The sequence below is a fragment of the Gastrolobium bilobum genome, unplaced genomic scaffold (assembly GCF_033153095.1).
Source record: "Gastrolobium bilobum isolate Gb01-03AN ecotype WA unplaced genomic scaffold, APGP_CSIRO_Gbil_v1 utg2863, whole genome shotgun sequence".
Lineage (NCBI taxonomy): Eukaryota > Viridiplantae > Streptophyta > Magnoliopsida > Fabales > Fabaceae > Gastrolobium > Gastrolobium bilobum.
In genome coordinates, this window is record NW_026895849.1 from 59,279 (window position 1) to 83,486 (window position 24,208).

Consider the following 24,208-nt stretch of genomic DNA (forward strand, 5'->3'; position numbering starts at 1 on the left):
TGCAATGCATGCATTGCATGCTGATGGTTGTTATTTGAAATATATAAAAGTAATGGCTTGCATTCAATCATTGTGATAGTCGAGATTTCTTATAATGGTACCTTCTCTAAATATCATTATGCACCTTCCAACAACTGGTTTGCAATTAATTACCCTTATTGTTATTGATACCCAAAACATATAGAAAAAGTGACTGAATAAAAAACATTACATTTGGTAAGACAGAAATTCTGAATTTTCAATTAAAATTATTAAAATAATAAAATGTTCGACTTCTACAGTAAAAGTTCTAACTTCTAAGCACTTTATGGATAAATTACAATTCTATTCAAAATTTAAAATTAAAAAAAAAACCTAAAATTAAATATAACAATAATTATCTCCTTAAAATAAAGAGTTTTTTTTTTTTTCAAAAATGAAGATAATTGAGCAACCTATTATCTACTAATTCCAAGTTTAAAAACGTCCCAAACTAAGTCAAATTTGTTTCTTTTCCATTTTTGCCCAATTAAGTTATAATCAAATTAACCGCTTCATTTGAATTGAAATTTAGTTGTAATTTGACAGATTTCAAATTGCAACTTCTTTGAACATGTAAACCATGCTTAATGGGGCATAATTTTATTTGATTCAAGATTTCTTGAATCTGCCCATCAATTGCTTGGACTCATGTGTAATGAGATAACTCTAAATACATCTTGTATAATTGATGTGGGAGCCACCGATAGGTACTATAGTCTTGTTTATAAATAATAGGCTTTTATTATATATATTGATTACACATATCCCTTTTGTGATTTCAATATATATTAAGGTGTTTAATATATATTACACCAGCACATATTGATACTGATGGAATGTTCGGAATAGAAAAACGTATGCTTTGGGTGAAAGATAGCCTGAAATCAAGACCAAACAATTGGTTTTTGACTATTATATAGTTTTGTTATTTTATGAACTGCCCATAATATATTTTGTGGCATTGAATATAAAATTTTTATATCCAGTGATAAACTCGTTTTAAGTTAATTTAATTTAAAAAATTATATGATTATATTTCAATTACTCATAATTCTGATGCTATACTGACATTTGTGACATAAAAATAGTGCCATTTAGGGATGATAAAAAGCATTTTATTACATTAGTAAATAATTGCAATAGATATTTTTATGTTTATTTAATTTGCTTAATAGAAAAGCTAAGTTATTAATTCATTTAAATAATATAATAATAAATTGAGACTTGGGATAGAAAGGTAAAAGTAGTATGAAGTGATAGAGCCAAAGAGTATAATAGCTCATTTGAGAAATTCTATGTGGAGTCTTGTAATATACATCAAACAATTGCTCTTTATCCATTACAATCTAAAGAGATCATATAAAGGTGATCCCGTTACGGTCTCGATTGTGACATAGGTTGTTTAGGATTTAGAACCTCTTTTGGATTTTCTAATTTTTAAGTTAGAAGCTACTTATAAGCTAAAGCTAAAAAAAGAGCTTAAAAAAAAAAACTAAAAGCTGTTTGAAAATTACATAAAAATTTTAGCTTAAAAAATACTTAAAAGCACATATTTCAAGAAAATTATCTCTCTCTATATATATATCTTTATCACTCTTTATTTTTTTTAAAAACACACAATTCAAGAAAAACAGATAAGAACTTAAAAAAAAGCTCCTCCTAGGAGCTTTTTAGTTTTCAGCTTTTTTCTTCATTATAAAAAAAGAGCTTTTCGTTATAAGAGCTTTTTCCAAAATCTGTTTGGCCTAGCTTATGCTTACAAGTAGTTTGCCTGAGCTTTTCAAAAAAGTAACTTTTATCTCTTTCTTATTTTAGAAGTACTTTTTATAAAAGTTAAAGATATTTATATTTTTATAAAAATATTTAGTTTTAAAAAAAAATATTTGACTTTTGTTTTTCTTAAAAGTTAAAATTTTTAGCTTCTGCAAAAAGTAGATTTTTGACTTTTTTGTGACTTCTGCTTTTTTTAAAAGTGAACATCCAAACGAATAAAAAACGAGAAGTGATTTTTTCTTGAAAAAAAGTAGCTTTTGAAGAAAAAAAAGCTCATCCAAACAGACACTTAGTTAGGAGAGACCAGGCATTCATGATTTATTGGTTGGGTAGTGTAACAAAATTCGTATATAGGTTATATGTTGTGATTGGTGAGGTCAGTCTGAATCTAGTTTCTAGGTTATCCTTTTTGTGTTGGGAATTCAAGTATTAGTGATAAAAAATCTCACCTCGAGGAATAAGTAGCTAAGTATAATGAGGAGATTTATACTTACCACCAGCTAAACTTAACATCCTTACAACCAATCTAATCACCATTAGATTAGAATTAAATCTAATGGTGATTAATTACACCTTATTATCTTAATTTTTCTCTCACATCCCCTTTTTATCCGCCTTTCTCTCTCTAGGTTTTCATCCTCTATCTATCTCTCTCTAGTTTTTTTTAGTAAACAAAAGGGGAAATGCCTCAAAAATAACAAAGCAAAAACAAAACAGCAAGAAGAAATAAACTAATCAGCAGCCCAGATCTGAGCAGAAGACCTCTCTAGATCAGCGAACTGAGTAATTAAAAAAAAAAAATTTAATAAGATTAATAAACGACTTAACGAATTTTTCATTGTCTTTGACAAACCCAGGCCATTGTAGTATACTCTTAATCTTCTTAGGATCCATGTACATTCTCAGTTTGGATATTATGTTGCCCAAATATCCAAATCATTTCTCTTTCAAGGTGTTGGAAGCCTTTATCACAAATGCTTTAGAGTTTTTTTTATATACTCATCCATTATCCTTCCTTGCCTAAAAGTGGCGAGGCTCTTATATATGTTTTCCTAAGTTCGATCTCTAAATTGTTGAATCAAGACTGCCATTGAACCTTCCAAATCTACAGAGAAAAAGAGGCAGACAAAGAGAGGATGAAAAACTAGAGAGAGAGGCAGATAGAGAGGGGATGTAACAGAAAAAAATAAGATTATAAAAGGTAACTAATCACCGTTAGATTTAATTCTATTCTAACGATGATTAGATTGTTGTAAAGGTGGTACGTTTAGTTGATGGTAAGTATAACCCTCCCCAAGCATAATACATATAACTCAGAGCTGTCAAAAAGGGTTTAAGCCCTAGGGCCAGCCCTATAAAATTCTAGCCCTCTATGTAATGGGGCCATTTTAAGCCCCTCCTTTTAAAGCCCTCTCATTATAGGGTTAGGTTGGGGCTGGCCCGCGGGCTACAATATTCAACCTAATTTACAACGAAAAAATTTCATCCAAAGTTTTGACGAAAAAAGAATTCCTTCAAAATTTTTGACGGAATATTTTCCGTCCAAAATCTTCGATGAAAATGTGACCCAATGAAAATTACAACTGAAATATTTTTTTTCAAAATTTTTGAGGGAAATGTATCACTGAAACTTTCAACTGAATTTAGATTTCGTAAAGATTTTTGACAAAATATTTTTTTCGTTGAAATTTTTTACAGAAATATTTTCGTCAAAGTTTTTTACAGAAATAATTTTCGTGGAAAATTTTTAACAAAAATGTGTTCCGTTTAAAATTTTGATAGAAATATTTTTTATCAAAAATTTTGTCAAAAATATTTTTCGTCAAAATTTTTTGACGGAAATGTGTTTCGTCAAAAATTTTGACGGAAATTTTTCGTCAAAAATTTCGACAAAAACTTTATTCATCAAAAATTTCGACGTAAATTTTTGTGTCAAAAATTTTGACCAAAATTTTATCGGCAAAATTTTCGACGGAATTAAAACTTTTTTCGTCAAAAATTTCAATGGAAATTTTTTCGTCAAGAATTTCAACGGAAATTTTTTCGTCAAAAACTTTTACGGAATTTAGATTCTGTAAAGAATTTTGACGAATTTTTTTTTTCGTCAATTTTTTTACAGAAACTTTTTTTGTCAAAACTTTTTAAGGCGGTAGGTTTATGGGTCTTTTTGCACTTATATAGTCATCACTTGGTCTAGGTCTAGCCAATGTGGTACTTCATTACAACTCATACTTGAATACTTCCAACATCTTCCCCTCAAGTATGAGACCCAACATCATGCTCCCCCTTAAGGGCAACTTCTGCAGAAGTCTTTGTTCTTTAAGTATTGGAGTCACACTAGCCTTCTGCGGAGGCCTTGAAACATCACCATCTCTAAATACCCAACCCAGCGAAATCTTTGGCTCTGATACCACTGTTGGGAATGGTACGGGGAGCCCAAAACCCATTGCAAGGGATACATCCATGGGCCAAGCGATAAACCACAATAAGTGGGCCGACACCACATTTTAACCCAAAACCTTAAGGCTGTAGGTTTATGGGTCTTTTTGCACTTATATAGTCATCACTTGGTCTAGGTCTAGCCAATATGGTACTTCATTACAACTCATACTTGAATACTTCCAACATTTATGTCGTAATACTACATGTGATATAAAATGTTATAAATACGCATTTTGTAATTAGTTTTTTCCTTCCGACAGCAAGAAACACATCAACGCCATATAAATAAAAGTATGAAATAAAAGGAATAAAGTATGACGTGTTAGGGGGGGGTTGACTCCCTGTCTTCCAACGGATCAATATTTATGTCGTATTATAACATGTGATAGAAAATGTTATGAATGCGTGTTTTATAACTAGCTATGTTATGAATGTGTGTTTTATAACTAGCTTTTCCCTCCTGATAGCAAAAAACAAACAAATGCCATATAAATAAAGATATAAAATAAGATTTCGAACTAAATCACAAATTATGTTTTTTGATCAAGTATAATTTATCTCAACTCAATTGCTATCTCTACTCTAAGGATGATTAACTAACTTTTTTAGATACTAATTAGTTTACTATCTTAAATCTATGTTTTTTGTGACACTTTTATTTTCACTCACTTATGAATTTGGATTCATTTTAAATTTTTAAATAACTAGATATAATCTTTATTTTATATATTAATTATAATTAGATATAAAAATCACTAATTATATTTCAAAAAATGTTGTTTTATAACAAAAATTATACCTTATTATTCAACTATATTATAAAAAAAATGATGTACAGATAGAAAGCAAGGAAAATAGAAAAGTGGCAATCCCCGCACACGTTCGCAGGTGAATGCAGCTTGAAACAGAAAAGAGAGAGAAAGTGGGACCCAAAAGAGTCATTGGTCACGTGAAAGTGGCAGCAGAGGGGAGAGACACACACCACCACCAACATCATAGACTCATGCCTCTCTCTCCAACACGTGCGCCGAACACCCCTAATACGTGTCCCTTCACCCGCTAATACGCTACCGTTTTGTCTTTCTCCCCTTGTTCTAAGGGGACGGTTAGCGGAAACAACGCTATCTCGCGGGTGCGCACACTATATGTAATAACAATATTTATAATTAATAATTTTATATATTTTAATATATATCATGGATATGTAACGCTCCTAGCTTGAGTGCTATCTTTTCTTTACTTCTATGTTCCCAAATTACCCTTCTTTCTTCTTGTCTTCTTCTTACCCTTAGTTGGTGAATTATCAGTGTATTCATCTATCCCCATCAACGAGGCTTATGGTCTTTCAACATCAATTTTGGCTATTCAGGTCAAATAAGCGTGCTTTGTAATAATGCAACATTTTTGGCTTTTTTCCTTTATCTAAAGTCTCGACCACAAAAATATGGCAAAGAAAGGAGAACAATGTTTTACCTCAATCACTCAATGAGTAACCTCTTTTTTATTTTTTATGCGTCACTTAATAAATCAGAATTTGGGTTATGGTCCCTCATTAAAATGTTTGTGGATGTCTGAGTCTTTTACTAGTCACCTTGAGTTCAAACTACATTTGATTTCAATATCTGGATAGGGAAAAGTATATAAGTTAATGACAATTAATAACAGAACTTTCATTAAAACTCAAAAGCTATGTTCCACTCTAGAAAGAAGCTAAATAAAAAAAATATTATGGCACTTTGTTTCATTATATGAGGTAACTACCTAATCTTAATAAGAGTTAATTATCCAGATGTTTAAAAATAAAAATAAAAACATGTTTTGTTATTTACATTTGATTGTGTGAGGTAAATACATGATTTCCCCCCCTAAATTGTACCCTATTTTTTCTCTCAGTTCAAGTATAGTGTAACAGAGAGTATGACCAAAATCCATCGGTGTCTACCCCACTTTCTATGCCTCACTGTAATCGAGGCATGCTAGACCAATCTGAATTGGAGATGTATTAAATATTATTCTTAATTTCTTATAACGAATTAATATTATGTACTCTAAATAAAATTATTAATTATAAATTTTTTTTCTTTGTTAAAAAATTATTGGTTGATATGATAGAGAGAGAAATTAACTTTAATATTATAATAATATATTACTAATAATACAAAATATTAATTGATTATAAAAACATTCTTCTTTCACAACATAAAAAAATAGGGACCCATAAATATATTTTCTAATATTTATTATGATAGTTTAGAATTTGAAATATCTATTAAATGTTTATAAATGTTTGACTCTTCCATTAGTTTTTTATGTTTTAATTTTATGCAAGCACATGCTGTGAAATTATTTATCATTGAACTGTTATTTCTAAACTCAAATACATTTATTATTTAAATAAAAAATATATTAATATAAGAGGTAATTTCAGTTTCATTTTACCAGTTATAATAATTATTATTTTTCTTACAATAATTAAATATTCAAAGTTTCGGACAGTCCTCACTACCATGTGGGGCAGAGTTTGGGTCAGTCAACCTTAGCACGTAGTCCAGTCACGCACGTACGAATCATAATCCAGATTAATCACTGGCTTTCTCTTTCTTCATTTCCAGTGGCATCACCGTAAATTTTCACAAAAACCGTGACCGATTAAGCATCCTCAACGTATTTAGTCCACCTCCTCTTTCACTCCCTCGCTTTCTTTCTTCAACTCATTCATGCTTCTCGTTTCACACTCTCACCCTTCCTTCGCCGAAACCACTCCCGGTTTTCCGACGAGTTTGCCGGCGAACATTTTCTCGCTCCGGTGAACTCGCCACCTCACCCGCTTAGATCTGCTCATCTCAGATCACCACCAACACCAAACCGAACCTCCTTCACTCCGATTCAACTCCTCCAAACATCTCGTTTCGTTCCGAACAACGATCTCGAATCCGGCGTCGTTTTCCTCCGATAATTCGCTGCGGTTCGATCTCGGAATTTCTCGATCGCGGAGCGGTTGCATTTAATCGCACTCTCTGATCCTTTTTTTTTGTTGCTTCGTTCTAGGTTTGTTTTTTTTTCCGGTGAAGTTCGTCGGCGGAGAGCATTTTCCGGCTAGGACGATGACGTCAGGAACGAGGCAGCCAACGTGGAAGGAGAGAGAGAACAACAAGAGGAGAGAGAGGAGGAGGAGAGCCATAGCTGCGAAGATCTTCGCCGGTTTGAGAATGTACGGCAACTACAAGCTCCCTAAGCATTGCGATAACAATGAAGTTCTCAAAGCTCTCTGCAACGAGGCCGGGTGGATCGTTGAACCGGACGGCACCACTTATCGCAAGGTAACAACAACCAACAACACACTCATTCGTTGTTGAAAATTAACATGCCATTTTTGCTTTAGTTTTTTTTTTTTATTCTTATTGGATCAAATAAATAGAGATTTTTTATTTCCTATTTTTAGCATCGATTTGTTAATCTCAATTATGTATCATTTGTTGTTTGAGGCCACTGAGCAATTCAATTCGTTGCGTATCTGGTAGCATGTGGTGTGTGGGGTTTGATTTTGATTTATCGCAGTGGCATGCCACATGCTACTGATGCTGACAATGATGCTCGGAATCAAAAGGACATGAAAGGGTGAGAGCCTGTGGGGTCAGATAGTGTGAGTGGATGTAACGAAGAGATTGTAACGGGGGGAGTGAAACGCAGAGCTGATGCTGCATTTGCTGCTATTGTTGTTGTGTGTGTCTGTGTTGTTGTATTTTTGGTCTACAATATGACCTACGAATGGGGCTAGATTCTTTCTTTTTTGCGCTCACCGGTGTGTACCTTAGATCTGGTCGGGGCTGTGCCTCTCGCTTTAAAGCGTGAAGCACAAAAGATTCTCTACATAATCCGTGGTTGTCTTTTGATGACTCGTAATAATCCGTGAGAAGACCTCAAAGGGGGCATAGATCTCGAGGGCGGAAGAAAGAAAATGCCCGTTATTGGTTTTCGGGGGCAATGTACTGTCAAAAAATTTCTTACCTGTACCCTGGGAATTCTTGAAATTGCTAGGGGTAATTCTGTCAGTCCAGGTGTCCCCTTGGGGTATAGTTGGTTGTTGTGCTTGTTACAACATGGCATAAGCTTTTTTCAGACGGTGCATGGTACTCTGATTTGTAGAGCGCTTTTTCCTCAGTTCCCGTGATATTTCTTCTTTTTTAGGGGATAGCGGTTGTATTTGTTTTTTTATACGCTGTGTCACCTTTATTGATGACATGATGACGCTACCAAATTGAGCGTTCCCTGGTACCGTCTATAACCGCAGATAGCTTGTTTTGACTCGCCAGATTTGTTTATGCTCAATAGGACTTCTTGCGTTGGTTTTTCTTTTTTCTTTTTGGAAAAAAAGAGAAGAGAAAGAGGGATGTGTTGTTTTGGGGCGGGTTAGGAGTACGTGTGTGTAAAGGGGGACATTATTCTTTCATAGAAGTTGTAGCTAACTGTACAAAAATTAATCAAAACTGCAAGCAATCCGAATACATGTAAAACAAGCAAACAACTTCTTTAATACTTGGGAGGTAACTTAATGAGTTAGTGTTTTAAATTCTTACATTAATTTGTAGGTGCTGCCAACGGCATTCATATCTCGTTATACCGTTTTAAACAATTTAATGCATATTACCATATAGATACGTCATACTCTTAGGACTTCAATGTTGAACTTTAGGTTGCTAGTCTTCATCAATAATGGAATGATTGTAACTGAATTGAATGAAGTAAGAATGACAAAGTCTTGAAGATGTGTTAAATCAGGCAAAGTCATAGTAAACTATTAATGTGTAAATTTTTTCCCATTCTGACAGCTGTAGGAGTATTTGTACCGATTGTGGGATAAACTGTTTCTAGCAAATGCTTTGTCGGTTGGTTGTTGAATTTGTTGCTGCTTGTTTAACAAAATTCACTGATTCATTTAAAAAAGAATAGAACATAAAATAAAAGAACCTCATTTCTAAATGTAGATGTATCTGTTAATTTCTAATTACGACAAATTATCAGTTTTATTAGTGTCCTATTTAATAACTATCTATGCTAGTCCCTGTTTCTTGTTTGCATGCACTTATTGTTCTCTAAGAGACGAATATCTTAGTCACAATTTTTTTTGCTTTTATTGCTAACCAATGTTCTGATAATTAATTCTATCCTCTATTATTTGTATTATTTTTTTACACCATCAATGGCGGAAATCAGGTACTGGAATTATTTCCCACTAAACCAATTACTATTATTATTTAAAACTGTAGACATTACCACCTCTTCTTTTGTCGGATTGTTTATTTTTCCTTTGTCGGTTTCATGCAATGAGTTTATAAGGGAGTTTACCTGTGCTGTGACATGACAAGGGACTAGTTTACTATTTTTTATTTCACACATTTGTTTTTCTTCCTTTGTTTATATACTAATTTTAAATACTTTGATGAATGATAGGTTATCTGTTGATTATGTGTAAAAAAGAAAAGATGTAGCAATTGATTATATATATATATATATTAAAAAAAAAGGCAGGGAAAAGCTTATTGTGTACTTTATGCTAAGAATTTTAAGATGTAATAAAAATCCTTAAGAGCACACAGTGTTAATTACTTTTAAGACATTAGATTGAATTCACAGATAGCCTGGTTTTCAAGTAGATCTCTGATTGCCTTGCCAATGGTAAAAGGGAACTAAATCTACTGAATACTATCTATATATTGACTTAAATAGATCTACAACTATAATGTAGCTATAAGGTCCAGTAATTGCCAGTTCTTTTTCAAATTAGTCCAATGTAATATATTAATATATGAAAGTGAGATTTGAAGGGCATACTAGATTCCTTGTTAAAGGGAAAATGGCTATATTGTTGTTTATAGTTTATGGATATATCTAGTTGCTAAAATGATATGTTTTGGTTTTACAAATGCCAGTCATTTGGAGTCTCATAATTTTATACATGCTATCTCTGAATTATTAACTGGAAAAGATTTTTATATAAAGGGATGCAAGCCTGTTGAACGCATGGAGATAGGTGGTTCTGCAGCGGCAACCCCATGTTCATCTTACCATCCAAGTCCCTGTGCTTCCTACAACCCAAGTCCGGGCTCTTCTTCCTTCCCTAGCCCACGCTCATCTTCCTATGCTGCAAATCCTAATGCTGATGGCAATTCCCTCATTCCATGGCTTAAAAACCTCTCATCTGGTTCATCATCAGCGTCCTCATCCAAGCTTCCGATGCTATATATTCCTAGTGGCTCCATCAGCGCTCCAGTCACTCCTCCACTGAGCTCTCCAACTGCCCGAACACCCCGAATGAAAGCTACAGCTACATGGGAGGATCAGTCCATTCATCCTGGGTGGGGTGGGCAGCAGTACTCCTTCCTGCCCTCTTCCACTCCTCCAAGCCCTGGCCGCCAGGCTCTTGACCCGGATTGGTTTGCTGGAATTAGGATTCCCCAGGGTGGGCCAACTTCTCCAACCTTTAGCCTGGTCTCTTCTAATCCATTTGGCTTCAAGGAAGAGGTTTTCGTTGGCAGTGGTTCCCGCATGTGGACACCTGGTCAAAGTGGGACATGTTCTCCAGCTGTAGCTGCTGGCTCTGATCACACTGCTGACATTCCAATGGCTGAAGCGGTTTCAGATGAATTTGCCTTTGGTAGCAGCACAGCAGGTTTAGTGAAGGCCTGGGAAGGAGAGAGGATCCATGAAGTGTTCGGATCAGATGATCTGGAGCTCACTCTTGGGAACTCAAAGACCAGGTAGTGAGAATATTTGATGAATCATGACAAACACCATGCATTTTTTATGTGTTGGAATTTTATGGCTCTTTATTCTTTTAAAATAAAATTTTAACCTAAATTTGCTCTGTTTCAGGTAAAGTGCTGCATAAATGAATAGACAGTGGTCCCCTCAACATGAACTTTGACTCTGTCTGTTCTATTCTGTAGAAAGGTTAGAGGAGGGAATCAGTTGCTCTTTTATATTATTCTTTTATTTTCTTATAGGTCTTATTTACTCTTAAGTTATATATACAGCTTTAGTTAGGTTTGGGATGGTTTTGCACCCTGTTATGTGGTCAGTATCTTGTTAAACCTTTAATTACTATTGGAAAGATCAATATACCTGTATGGATTGGCTGGTTTGATATTGAAAGAAATATTACTGGACGATTCAACTGTATCTGAATGACCAAGGAAGTTATGCAAATTCGGATTGAATGGGCCTACCAAATATCCTTTTCCCTCACTTTATCATTCTTCTGATTTCATTTCTCCTGCTAAGGGTGACAGATTTTATCATTTTGTTGGCGTGCATTCATTTCTCGTAGATTTCTGTGATAAAAAGAAATAAAGTTTTAGTTTATAACGATCACGGGTGGGCCAGTGCACTGCAGTACTTACTACCTTCTCACGATTTTCCTAAAACTTGAAACCGGAATGACTGTGTGTCCTCTGGGGGTGTATCTATTTTTCGAACTTCTTTACTTTCCTTTGACCTTATGTTTGACACGGGCTAAGCATGAAGACTACACATTCTTTGTCCTAGTCATATACTTGCTATAACGATGCCTTTGTGTGAGAGGTTACCCTTACTATTGTGATACAGCAATGTCCCTCTTGCAGTCATGCACTCTTTGTCATGAAAAGCTCACACTGACCGGCTAAAAGGAAATGGAGAGAGCTTACCCTTCTAGTCAATGGATCACAATTGAACAGGGCCTGCTTGTATCAATTTCACTTTATGCAGCGTTTTTCCTTTATCCTTTGTGTGTGTCTGTCATTATCATGGAGTCGAAGCAGCATGTATATGGTAAGGCCAATAAAAAAGGAGCACAGACGTAAATTTGATTTTTAAAAATACAAGTAAATTTGATTCCAAAAAGGAATAAGGGGCATTAAGTCGAAAAAAATAGACGTCTTTTAGTTATATGGTTCTGTTTCTCTCATTTGACATCAGAGAAAGTTAAGTTTCTACACATATAAAACAGAGCTGGGTCCCATCTATATATTTTTTTTCTCCTCTTGTTTGTGGGTCTCACTTGTGATATTGTCTCTATTACATGAAATAATTCTTATTATATAATATGAGAAAATAATTTCCTTTAGTTACAAATGAACAAACTAAACGAGTCAATTGGTGTTTAGACTTAAAGGAGCTGTTTGGTAGAGGTATTTTTTTTAAGAATACCATGAAAGTGTAAATGGGTTTTGTAGTTACCTTTGTTTGGTAGGAGTTTTTGCATTATTTTTCCTGTCATCGTATTTACCCAATAATTGCCTTTATGAAGAAAATCTGTGCTACTTTTCCTTCTGAAAATACCACCAAAGAGGTGATATTTTTGGAATACCAGATATAAGGGTTTCTTGTCAAAAAATTTCAGACAATTGTACCCTTCATTTTTTGCACAGTGTTGTAACGTGGGTTTCTAATCATGTCTGCATAGTTACTTTATGAGGTTATTTTCGTAAAACTCTCTCATATTTCTAGCAATATTTTATTACCAACCAAACATACACTTAGAAAAATTAGCCAAAATTTTCGATAATATTTTAGCTTACCAAACAACTTTTTCATAACATTTTCGGGAAACAAATATTCTTACCATTATTCCTGATTAAAAAAAAAATCCTATACCAAATGTCCCTAAGAGTAATACATGAGGACCATGGTTGTTAGTATCGCACGATACGCGATACGTATCATGCGATACGGTACGGTACAGTGGCAAATCGATACGGATCGCAATAGCAAATCGTTTTTGGCATGAATCGTGATTTGGAATCGTGTAATCAAACGATTCGGTTGTGAATCGTGAATCGGAATTTTTTTGCGATTCAAAATATAAAAAAAAATTAAAAAAAAATACTCAACAGTCGCAGGATTTGGAACGGCATGTTGTTATCTGAAAGGTTGTTTGCTTCAGAAAAATCAGGGATTCAAAATCCCATTTAAAAAACAAAAGGAAAGAAGAAGTCAAGAACAGAAAGGTGCGAAGGTGCAAACATAAGGAGAGACGACTTGCAGAGAGGTGCGAAAGCAACAAAACAGAAGCCTACTTGCAGAGAGGTGCGAACAGAGACGACTTGTAGTGACTTATAAGAAGCAACGAAACAGAAGGAGAGACTTGCAGAGGAGAAAACGCCTTGCAGAAATTTCCAAAGAGTAGCGCTCAAGAAGACTTGCAGACTCTGTGTAGAAGAAGACTTGCAGAGGAGTTGATTCAAAGAGCATGTAGAAGAAGACTCACAAAAGGCAGAGTAGATTCAGAGAGCGTGTAGAAGAAGACTCACAAAAGGCAAAGGAGTACAAGTACTATTTTTGAAATGGGTGATTTGATTTGTGATTGGAATTTGTAAATTGTAAATATATTAAAATATTATAGTGATGATTCAGCTGAATTGAAAATGTATGAGAGGATCAGAAGAATACATTATATTATTATAATATTATGAAAAAGCTGCACATTTCAATTTAAAATGCATGAGAGGATGTGTCTTATAAATAGATTATTGTTTCTATTTATAAGACACGTACACATTTCAAATCAGCTTTTTTGTGTATGTGTCACTGTCATGTTGAAATTGAAAGTGTTATTGCCTATTGCTGAAATGAAAGTGTTATTGCCTAGTGCTGCCTATGAAAGTGCTATTTCCTTTTTCATTTAAATAGTGAATAAATTCAATTGAGTATTAGTGCATTAGCTGAAGACACCTACGGACCTACCTAATATTTTTTCCTTTGATTTTTTCTCTCTCTTTTTCAGTAACAGAAATAATAAAAATGGCTCCAAAGAAGAAATCCCAAAAACAGAAAGATATAACTTGGGATCATTGTAAATCCCTTGCGAATAGTTGAATGTTAAATGTAACTATTGTCCCAAAACATTGTGGGGAGGAGCATTTAGAATGAAGCACCATCAAGCTGGAACACACAAAGAAGTTGCTCTATGCCAACAAGTGCCGGAAGAGATAAGGGATCTATTTAAAAAAATATTAGAGGATGCAAGGGATGATGATGAACTAGAGTAAAAAGGGAGCATGGATAGTTTTACGATAAAAGGAAAAAGTGGAAGTGGCTCATCTGCTATGAAACAACAAACTATAAATTCAATGGTGAAGGATAGAGATTTGGTGGTTCGAGATATTTGTAGATGCATATATGGCAATGCATTGCCATTTAATTTAGTTAAGAGTCCACTATTTATTAATATGGTGAAGTCTATTAGTGAATATGGTAGAGGCTTAAAACCATCAACTTATCATGAAGTGAGGGTGTCATATTTGAAGAAAGAAGTTGATCTTGTCCATACTAGTTTGGATAAATATAAGTTGGAATGGAAGAAAATTGGTTGTACATTGATGTCAGATGGATGGACTGATAGAAATGGTAGATCTCTTACTAATTTTCTTGTTAATAGTCCTAGAGGGACTGTTTTTATAAAATATGTTGATACAAGCAGCTTTATTAAAGATGCTGAAAAAATGTTTGAATTACTTGATGAGATGGTGATGGAAATTGGAGAAGAGAATGTCGTTCAAGTAGTGACAGATAGTGCTTCAGCCCTTGTATCTGTTGGACAAAAGTTGATGGATAAAAGAAAGCAACTCTTTTGGTCACCCTGTGCAGCCCACTGTCTTGATTTGATTTTGGAAGATATTAGTGGCATTACAGTGTTCTATAATACCATTTGGAAAGCAAAAAAAAATTACAACTTTCATTTATAGGCACACATGGGTGTTGAATCTGTATAGAACCTTTTCCGAAGGTAGAGAGTTAGCTAGGCCTGCAATAACAAGGTTTGCTACATCATATTTGACAATGCAGTCAATTTTGAAACAAAAGATTGCACTTCGATCTATGTTTACATCTGAAAAATGGGTTAATAGTGCTTATTGCTCTAGGCCGGAAGCCAAATTTGCAGAAAATGTTGTTTTAGCTGATAAAAGGTTTTGGAAATCAATACATTATTGCTTGAAAATTTTGTCTCCTCTTCTGAAAGTTCTTAGACTTGTGGATAGTGATTCAAAACCTGCAATGGGATACATTTATGAGGCTATGGATAGAGCAAAGGAAGAAATAGCAAAGAGTTTTAATCATGAGGAAAAGAGATATAAGGATGTACGGGAAATCATTGACAAGCGTTGGGATTTACAACTTCATAGGCCTCTTCATGCAGCCGCCTATTTTCTTAATCCAAAGTAAGTATTTTTTTTATATAAAATTTATTTATATAAAATTATTTATATTTTATATTTGATTTATTATTAAGCCTTATTCTAAATTTATAATAATTATATAGGTTCCACTATGACACAAAGTTCAACCTAGATCGTGAGGTTAAAACTGGCTTGTGGAAGACATTGGAGAATATGTGTCCTGATATTGAAACAAGGATCACAATTGATTCCCAAATTGAGAAATTTGACAGGGCTGAAGGACTCTTTGGAAATAGTTTAGCAATTTCAACTAGAGCTAGGAAGCAACCTGGTAATCATCGAATTTTGTGTATTGATTAAATTATGTTTTGATATTTTTAAAATTAAAAATTAAGTCATTAACCAAATATTTATTTATCAATTATATTTTTTTCTGCTAGCTTTATGGTGGAATAGTTTTGGAGACGACTGCAAAGAGCTACAAACAATAGCTATTCGTATCCTAAGCCTCACTTGCAATGCTACAGGGTGCGAGAGAAATTGGAGTGTGTTTGATCAAATTCACTCTAAGAGAAGAAACTGTGTAGAGCAACAAAGGTTGAATGCTCTTGTGTTTGTTAAATACAACCTTCAACTTGAAATTAGGCAAAAACAGAGGGAGGAAAAAGGAGACACATATGATCCTATCTGCTTATCAGATTTAGATTCTGACGAGGAACGGATTTCTGAGCAAGAGGAGCCTTGCTTAATGGATGAGGAATCTTTGATGGATGTTCATGAGTGCTTCAACATTGATGAAGGAGACCAAAGCAAAAAGAGAAAGAGAGGTATATTTGCATATATAATATTTCTTTTAATCAAACACCTTATCTAATCTATTTATTTACATTATGTACATATTTTTTTTAGGTCCTCGAAATCTTCAAGATGATAGGAATGATAAAGGCAAAGGCGTCTTAATACAAAAGGATGTCAACAGGAATGATAACAGAAAAGGATCTCAAATTATTGAACAAGATATGAGAGATGAGTCAGATGACTCTACTAATGGAGAGGATGAAGGAATAGATATGCCAATACTAGATCCTGATAGTGATAGTAGTGATAATATTAGTCTTGAAATTTAATGAATATGAGAAATAACTGGTTTTAGATTTGGTAACTTATGGATTTTGGTATTTAGATTTTTTTTTAATTTGGATTTATATGATATTATATATTTTTAAGTTATTTTTAATTTGTTTCTCAATCTTACGATTCGATACGATTCACGATTCATGATACAAAAAAGCAGCCGAACAATTCACGATACGTATTGCGATTCAACAACCATGCTGAGGACTTTTATCCATACGCGCCCCTTTTTATTGGTCCAAGTTCTTAGTTTGGGCCAAGTATGATTTTAATACTTCTTTCAATCGTTCAACTGGTTCGTCTCCATTTGTGATAAACTGAGGCCGCCCACCATGAGCCCTTCTTGCTTACAGATTGGGCTTTTCTTTGATTGAAGTCACTGGTGTCGATCTCTTTGTGTGTGCTAATGTTCTTGCAACATGGAAAGTATAGTCAAAGCTCAATACTACATATGAAATTTCAAGCTGAAAAGAAATGGAAAAATTAGAACATTATCGTCGAAGACCTTAATTTGCTCCATTTGCAATCGTACAAACAGGTATCTATCCACTTTCGTTCATCTCAAAAACTTGCAATCCGATTTTATGGCCACGATGAGATACTAGAGTGCATCGGTCCGACTGCGTAGAGGTTAAAATTACCAAAATCTTCGAACATCCACGTGGTATTTTATGTCTCTCTTTTACAACCATTCAATATTAGCTAACAGTTATTTTTAAACTAAAGTTTAAAAAATAAAATTAAAATATATGTGATGATTACATAAAATTTTTAGCTTAAATATTATTTAAAAACTCTAATTAAATATGCTGATATAACTTAAAAAAAGTTCCTCTTAAGAACATTTGGCTTATGACTTTTTTTCATTATATAAAAAAAAATTATTTTTATTAGGTGAAGGATATATTTACCATCAAAAAAATTTAGAACCTTTACAACCAACCTAATCACCGTGATTTTCGTCAATCTAACGGTTATAATTTATTGGAAATTATTAGGTTGTGTTTATTAATTAATTATTAATTTTCTATAAATTATAACCATTAAATTGACAGAAATAAACGGTAATTAAATTGATTGTAGAGATAATAAATTTTTTTGATAATAAATATATCCTTCCCCTTTTATTATAAGTGCTTTTATAAAATTTATTTGGCCTAACCTCTTTATAAGGAGAGGAAAAGCTAAAAAGCAGACCTCTAGATAGGCACCAAGTCCATCAACTCCCAATGTCTCCGCTTAAGCCTTTTCCAGTGCATAAACCGGGGGCGATTATAGGTAATTGTATAATTTGGAGAGGGATCCACATTATTCGTCATGTGCTTGTTGAAGCCATTGATGTCGATCTCTTTGTGTGTGTCAATATCATTGCAACAAGTAAAAGCTCAAAATTTTATGACATTTCAAGTTGAGAAAAGAAAGAAAAATTAGAACATTACCATCGCGGACCTTGTTTTGCTCCATTTGCAGTCATACAAATAGGTATTCTACCAATATCGTTCATCTCAAAAACTTGCAATCTATTTTTATGACCCCTATGAGATACTAGAATGCATCAGTCCAAGTGTGTAAAGGTTAAAATTACCAAAGTCTTCGCGCATCAACATGGTATTCCATCAAAGTTATCAAACACAAATAATGGCCTGTCGCGGACCAACCCTGAAAAAATGTTATAGCACTATAGCGGATTGCGGTTATGAAAATTACGAAATAGATCAATAGAAAAATTCTAAAATCCATTACCTATATTATTTTGTTTCTATCAATAAAAAAATCAAAGCATGCTATTAAAATAAGGATAAAGACGGTGGCAGAAACATCTACAAATAACAACAATTCTTCAATACAAGTTACACAAAAAATTATTAAAAAAATAATAACACCCAAATAAAAATAGGTGAAAAGGTAGCAAATAGCCTCTAAGCTTTGTTGCCTCTTATTTTAACATTTTATCATATTTTATCATATGTCCTCATTATTAATTACTTGCCAATATTTCTATGCATTTGTAACCAGGTAGAAATGAAGGAAGCAAGAAGTAGGGTAGAGAGAGAAAGTATATCAGAAAGGAGGAAGAAGAGAGAGAGTGATTCACATAATTCATATCTTTTCATTCATTCAGAAATCTATTTAAGCAACCCTAATGGATTACACACAAGTTGGCCCAAGTTACCAATTCTAATTATCAAATAGTAATTACCCAACTGATCAATTTAACTACCCCATTACATAATCAGCCATCTTATTGGGCCTTCACATAATTCCCCTGTTCCTTAACTTCATGCCTTCTGGTGGGTTAGAGTCAACTGGGCTGTCAGAGTCAACTGGGCCGATTACAATTCCCCCTCCATCAAGACCAGACTCGTCCTCGAGGCTGGGTATAAGTGGTATTGTTGTATCCACGTGGTCCATTGGATATGTGAGAGGTTGAACACATGTGTGGTGGGTAGAAAGATCTGGAATTGGGAAATCTAGTGGATGGGGATGTGCTGACATGTACGGGGTGATAGGAGCCGTAGGATTAGTTGTGGAAGTGGGTATTAGCTGGCTGACATTAAGTGTGGTAGGTGGGAGAACATCAAGAGGCGTAGGTTTGAACTGTTTGGGCGTAGAAGTGAGACTCTTGTTTTCCCTAGACACCTCATCTCTCTCTCTTTCTCTCTCTCTCTCTCTCTCTCTCTCTCTCTCTCTCTCTCTCTCTCTTATTTTCTTGGTCACAACCGTTTGCAAGGTGGAAACTTTAGGGTTTTTCTCCGCCAAAAAAGGTTGGGGTTCGAAGCTTTCGACCACTGGTGTTAACTAAGGGTAACTGGTGAGGATGGTTGACTGGTCTTCCCAAGTAGAATCCTCTAGTTGGAGGCCGTCCCATTGGACCAGAACTTGAGGGACCTGAAGGCTATTCTGCCATATCGTGCGTGTAGCTACTATTCCAGCAGGAGCTAAGGCTAATGGAGAATCAAGCTGCGTTTCTGGAAGGTTGTGGGTAGTATATTGGCGCCCTGTTTTGAACGGACGGAGCATGGATACATGAAATACATCGTGGATCTTTGCGGGATGGGGAAGCTAAAGGCGATAAGCCACTTGGGCTATTTTTTTCCAGAATCTTAAATGGGCCATAGAAGCGCAACAAGCTTCTGAGAGGAACGACGGTGAACGGAGAGATGACGGTAAGGCTGCAAGCGCAACAAGACCAGTTCACCTACATTAAAGGTCCATTCTTTTCTTCCCTTTTCTGCATTTGCTTTCATAATTTGTTGTGCTCTGCGTAGATTTTCTTTTAATGTGTTTAAAATGGCAGTGCGAGCAGTCAGTGCAGTGTCAATGGCTTCGACGGGAGATGAGCCGAGACAGTAGGATGTCAGATCTGGTGGGGGTTTGCCAAACATCACCTCATATGGTGTAAAACAAGTGATGTAAGAACCCGCACCGTTAATTTAGGAATTTAATTAATTTAAATGAGATTAAAGAGATAATTCCATAATTGATCCTAATAATTATGAGAAGGCTTAAATAATTGTAGTAAGTGATTAATAATGCTGAAAGTCGCTTTTCTGACGAAAAGTGTGGATACCGGTCCTACTCCACGGTATAAGTGTGTCCCGATGAAGTATCCCGGAAAATGATAAAAAGTATGTATATATTACTAGAATAATATATATGACTAGAATACAAAGTTTGAAGTAGAAATAATGAGAACTGACGTCAGGACTGATACCGGCTACGTAAAAGTGTGTACCGACAAAGTGCTGCGAAAAATATAATAAAAATATGACAAATCCTAGAAAAATGGTTAGGTTCAGAATCTAAAGTTTGGGATTAAAATGATAAGCGTAGCTATTAGTGCTAATACAGTGTGATTAAATTTAATGTCCCTATATATAGACATAGGCACATAACCCTAGGCTGATCTTCTTCAGCCTCTACGTGAGTTTCTGAAGTTTGGGCAGCCACCTTGCAACCTTCATCTTCCCTTCCTCTTGTGACTCAAAGAAATCATTTTTCCTCAAGCTTCCTTCACCATAATGCCTTGGATAGTTAAGAACAAGCCTTGTGTGCATGTGGTTGTTAATATATGGATGTCCTAGAGACAATCTTTTAATTAGATTAGGACATATGTGGACCTTTGTATTGTCGCAAATAAATAAAAGCACTATTTATCCTGTTTCATATTTTGTCTCAATATTACTGTTAATATTTTATATGAGTAACTGGATAAACCCCTTAGAATAAAATAGGTATCTCTTGAGTATCTGTGATGAGATCACGATCATGAGGATTCAAGGATACTGGATATTTATTCCTAATTTTATGTTCCTAGTCTAGAGACACTGAGAATGGGGATCAGTGATCTCGGGTAAGACTAGCACTACTTATCTACTTGTATTCGGATGCAAGGTAAAGACCTTATGAGCTACAGATATGGAGATGTCTTAGCTAAAGTCGTGGGTGGATCTATAAGGGTATAGCTCGCACTGAACAGACCCACAAAAGAGACTCTATGAGGAAATCTCACAGAGAGTATCATTAGAGTAGTCTCTTTATATTTGGGTATGTCTTTCCTTAGACCAGAAGTTATTACCTAGACTATGTTCTAGAAGGCATGCTTTGACTGTATACCTCGTCTTTCTGAAACATGGAGACTCATAGGTATACTGTTGGGCTTGTCCTGAAAGAGCATAGGGCTATGGTGATAAGCTGAAGGAATTCGTCAAATCTCTGTGAGAGATTAGGTTATCTGTAAACCGGAGAAATCAGGATGACATTTACAGGGACTCGGGAATCTATGCATAGTAAAAGAGATCATGAGATGATCTGCCTTTAGAGTCAGTAAATTGAAGATTCCTTATTTCGAATAAAGCTTACCCTAAACCGCAAGGGTTGATACGCTTCCTTACCCTAGGTTTTATGGGAAGGTAACCGAGACGGAAAGAAATACATACGGCAACCAAATATGTGTAATAGGATGATCAAGTCATTAATCTAACTAGCTTTGGGGCAACAAAGCATTGCTAGTGCTCTGTGTTGTCATTAAATGGGTTGTGGGCTTGTTGGGCCCGAGCCCATTTATGTCAGTGGCTATGTTGGACCTAATGGGTCACACACTAACACCTTAATGTCATGATGATATAGCATTAAAGGTATTGAGCCTAATAATGGTTGTTAGCCCAAGATGAAGTTTGGAAGCCCACCTAAGAGGGAGAGGGCGCATGGTATTGTTAATGGGCTTGGATGGTCCAAGACATTACTAATTAATTTAATTAGTTAAATTAATTATCAAATATTTAAATTTTGAAATTTGAATTTGAAATTTGAATTTTGAATTTGAATTTTGAAATTCGAATTTTGAATTTGAATTTGAAATTTGAATTTTGAATTTTCAATTTTGAATTTTGAATTTTGAATTTGAAATTTGAATTTGAATTTGAATTTGAATTTAGAATTTAAATGTTTGAACGTTTGAATTTAAATGTTTGAATTCAAATTTGAATTGGCTATGAAAAGTTGTTTCATAACAAAAGGATAAGATGAGATCTTGTTGGAACAAATCCCTTGTATCAAGAGAAGATCTATGGAGATCTCCAAGAGCTGATTTGGGGTGCCATTTTGGTGGGAGATGATTGTCATCTTGTCAAATCAACAAGCTCCAATCAGATTTGGTTGTTGAGAGAATCAGTGAGCTAGTTGGTTCAAATTTGAGTGCAACAGCTCAAATGTATCTGGACCCTTTTTGGGCTGAATAGGGGCGCATGAATTGGTGGTCATATGATGACCATTGGTTCAGAATTTTGACTAGATAAAGACCTAGTCTTATGAGGATTCAAAGGGGAGGTTGTTGGGATTTTTGAATTGCAACAACTCTACCTTTGTCTTACTCACTTGTGCGCCACTTTCATTATAAGTAAACAATAATTCTCTCCCTCTCTTGTGGGCCTAGTTGGTGAGTTCCTCCTTAAGATTTTTCAAAAGAACCTAGCCAATTCTTCTATATACCATTCCCACTCTTGCGAAGTTTTCATGCTGGAGACTTCACTCTTCTAAACACATATACCTAGCCTCCTTCTTCACCTATTGAGCGCATAGCAAGCCTCTCTGTGGTGGTCAATTGGTGGCTTTCAAGAAAGCGTTCTTGCATCTTGACGTGGGTGGTGTGGATCAACGTTAGAGGGTTTGAACCCTTCAAACCTAACACTGATCGTCTTGGAGTTTTGAACTCACAAACAAAGGTAACATCACATGCCATAAAGCATGATTCTTGATTGCATGTGTAATTCCGCATATGAAAAAAAAAAATTTCCCTCTCACATGCTACGGCCTTCAAGGCCATTTTACTTTCAGTGGTGTCACTCCATTTCTGAGTTTCAGCCACTGTTTGGGAAGGGAGAGAGCTGACTTCTTGGCTAAGTGAAGAGGGAGCCATTTCCTTGGTTGTGGGAGCTCCAAGTGGTGAGCTTTGTGAAGAAAGAGCTAACCTTGTTGTTCATTTTCGTGGTTGGGGAAAGTCAGCACCTTGGAGCTGACTTGAGAGCTCCAAGAGCACCATTTATCTATGTTTTGGAGCTTGTGGTATGTTCCTCACCTTTGTTCATGAATTTTCCTTGTTAAAAGTGAAGTCTTGGCATGTTTAATGAGTTGATTAAGCAACTAACATGATCACTAGTCTAAATGGGTTTAAAGATGCATGCTTTAACGTTTAAAAGTGTTAAAAACAGAACCTTGGAAGTGATATCTCGCAAAATGCAGAAACTGCATTCTGTCGCGAAATATCCGGATATGATATCCGGATATGGCCCAGAAAAAAATCCGAATATTCTGAGAATTTAGAGATGGTCACTGTTCTGTTCATACATAATGGGATTTTGGGTTTGTGGACCCATGATTGGTTGAGTTGAACCTCTGTAATAATTAACCTAAGTCACAATCAATTGGATTAAGGGCTCAGGGATTTGGGAGAAGCCCAATGGCATGAAACGATAAAGAGAACGTTGTCATTATGTAATGAAATCTTAGATTATAAAAATTGATATGATTGCTGGTCTAAACAGATTGTGATTGTGATGTTTGTGGACTTTGAGCTAGTGAGGACTTTGGCTTGGATTGATTGCTTAGAGGTAAGCTTTCGTGTCCTCGGTTTTGCCATTGTTGGTTCCACCATACCTCATGGAAGGATGGTTTATATGCATGATGTGTTTTCATGTATTGATATTTGAAATGCTATTGAGCTGTTAAGTGCAAGTGCCTTATGATATGTATGTGTTGTTCCACCTAGACGGTAAGCTTGAGTATGTAGCGTCATACAAGATGGTAATTCTGTGGGTGGGTGCAAGTAGCGTCTTGCACTGATTGTAGGTTGTAGACATATGTAATTCCTGCATGTTCTCTGGCCAGTAGGATTTTTTTGACACACATGACATGATTATATGCTGCATTGCACTGATTTTGGAACTTATATTATTATACTGCTTTTGAACTTATATTGCACATGTAAGTGAGCTTGAGGTGGAGAGATCCTTGAGGACCCCTTGTCTTACTCAGATTTCTTTTTAGATATCTCAGCCCATATTTGGGGCACATTTTCAGGTTCAGGTACCTCGGGGGCTGATGCCTCGGGCGGCAGGAGGCCGGAGCTTAGTTGACTGTTTTATGCCTGTTTATGTTGATATGCTTGGATGCTAATTTATGTT

At 35.0% G+C, this 24,208-nt stretch overlaps 2 protein-coding genes across 4 annotated transcripts; both read left to right on the top strand.

Moving 5' to 3' along the window:
• Nucleotides 1–6,949: 6,949 nt before the first annotated feature.
• On the top strand, nt 6,950–11,421 carry LOC133296398 (BES1/BZR1 homolog protein 4-like). 3 transcript variants are annotated; one of them, XM_061495367.1, is made up of 4 exons: nt 6,950–7,201; nt 7,285–7,556; nt 10,237–10,994; nt 11,110–11,421. In XM_061495367.1, the coding sequence occupies exons 2-4, from the start codon at nt 7,341–7,343 to the stop codon at nt 11,111–11,113; spliced, it is 978 nt and encodes a 325-aa protein (XP_061351351.1). In that variant the 5' UTR covers nt 6,950–7,201; nt 7,285–7,340; the 3' UTR covers nt 11,114–11,421. The 3 variants fall into 3 exon arrangements, with proteins under 3 accessions (XP_061351351.1, XP_061351353.1, XP_061351352.1); XM_061495369.1 differs by lacking the exon at nt 11,110–11,421 and having other exon boundaries at nt 6,950–7,556; nt 10,237–10,560; nt 10,654–10,998; XM_061495368.1 differs by lacking the exon at nt 11,110–11,421 and having other exon boundaries at nt 6,950–7,556; nt 10,237–10,998.
• A 2,852-nt stretch (nt 11,422–14,273) lies between these two features.
• Nucleotides 14,274–16,519, top strand: LOC133296400 (uncharacterized). Its single transcript, XM_061495372.1, has 5 exons — nt 14,274–14,906; nt 15,061–15,434; nt 15,536–15,723; nt 15,833–16,219; nt 16,302–16,519. Exons 1-5 carry the CDS (start codon nt 14,274–14,276, stop codon nt 16,517–16,519), a joined length of 1,800 nt encoding a protein of 599 aa, XP_061351356.1.
• The last annotated feature ends 7,689 nt before the right edge of the window (nt 16,520–24,208 follow it).

Excerpts from the sequence above, each read along its gene's own strand:
- LOC133296398 (XM_061495367.1), top strand. The coding sequence starts at position 7,341 with ATGACGTCAGGAACGAGGCAGCCAACGTGGAAGGAGAGAGAGAACAAC. Across the intron at positions 7,557-10,236 it reads ACGGCACCACTTATCGCAAG|GGATGCAAGCCTGTTGAACG; the intron begins GTAACAACAACC and ends TTTTATATAAAG.
- LOC133296400 (XM_061495372.1), top strand. The coding sequence starts at position 14,274 with ATGGATAGTTTTACGATAAAAGGAAAAAGTGGAAGTGGCTCATCTGCT. Across the intron at positions 14,907-15,060 it reads AAGATATTAGTGGCATTACA|TCAATTTTGAAACAAAAGAT; the intron begins GTGTTCTATAAT and ends TTGACAATGCAG. Across the intron at positions 15,724-15,832 it reads TAGAGCTAGGAAGCAACCTG|CTTTATGGTGGAATAGTTTT; the intron begins GTAATCATCGAA and ends TTTTTCTGCTAG.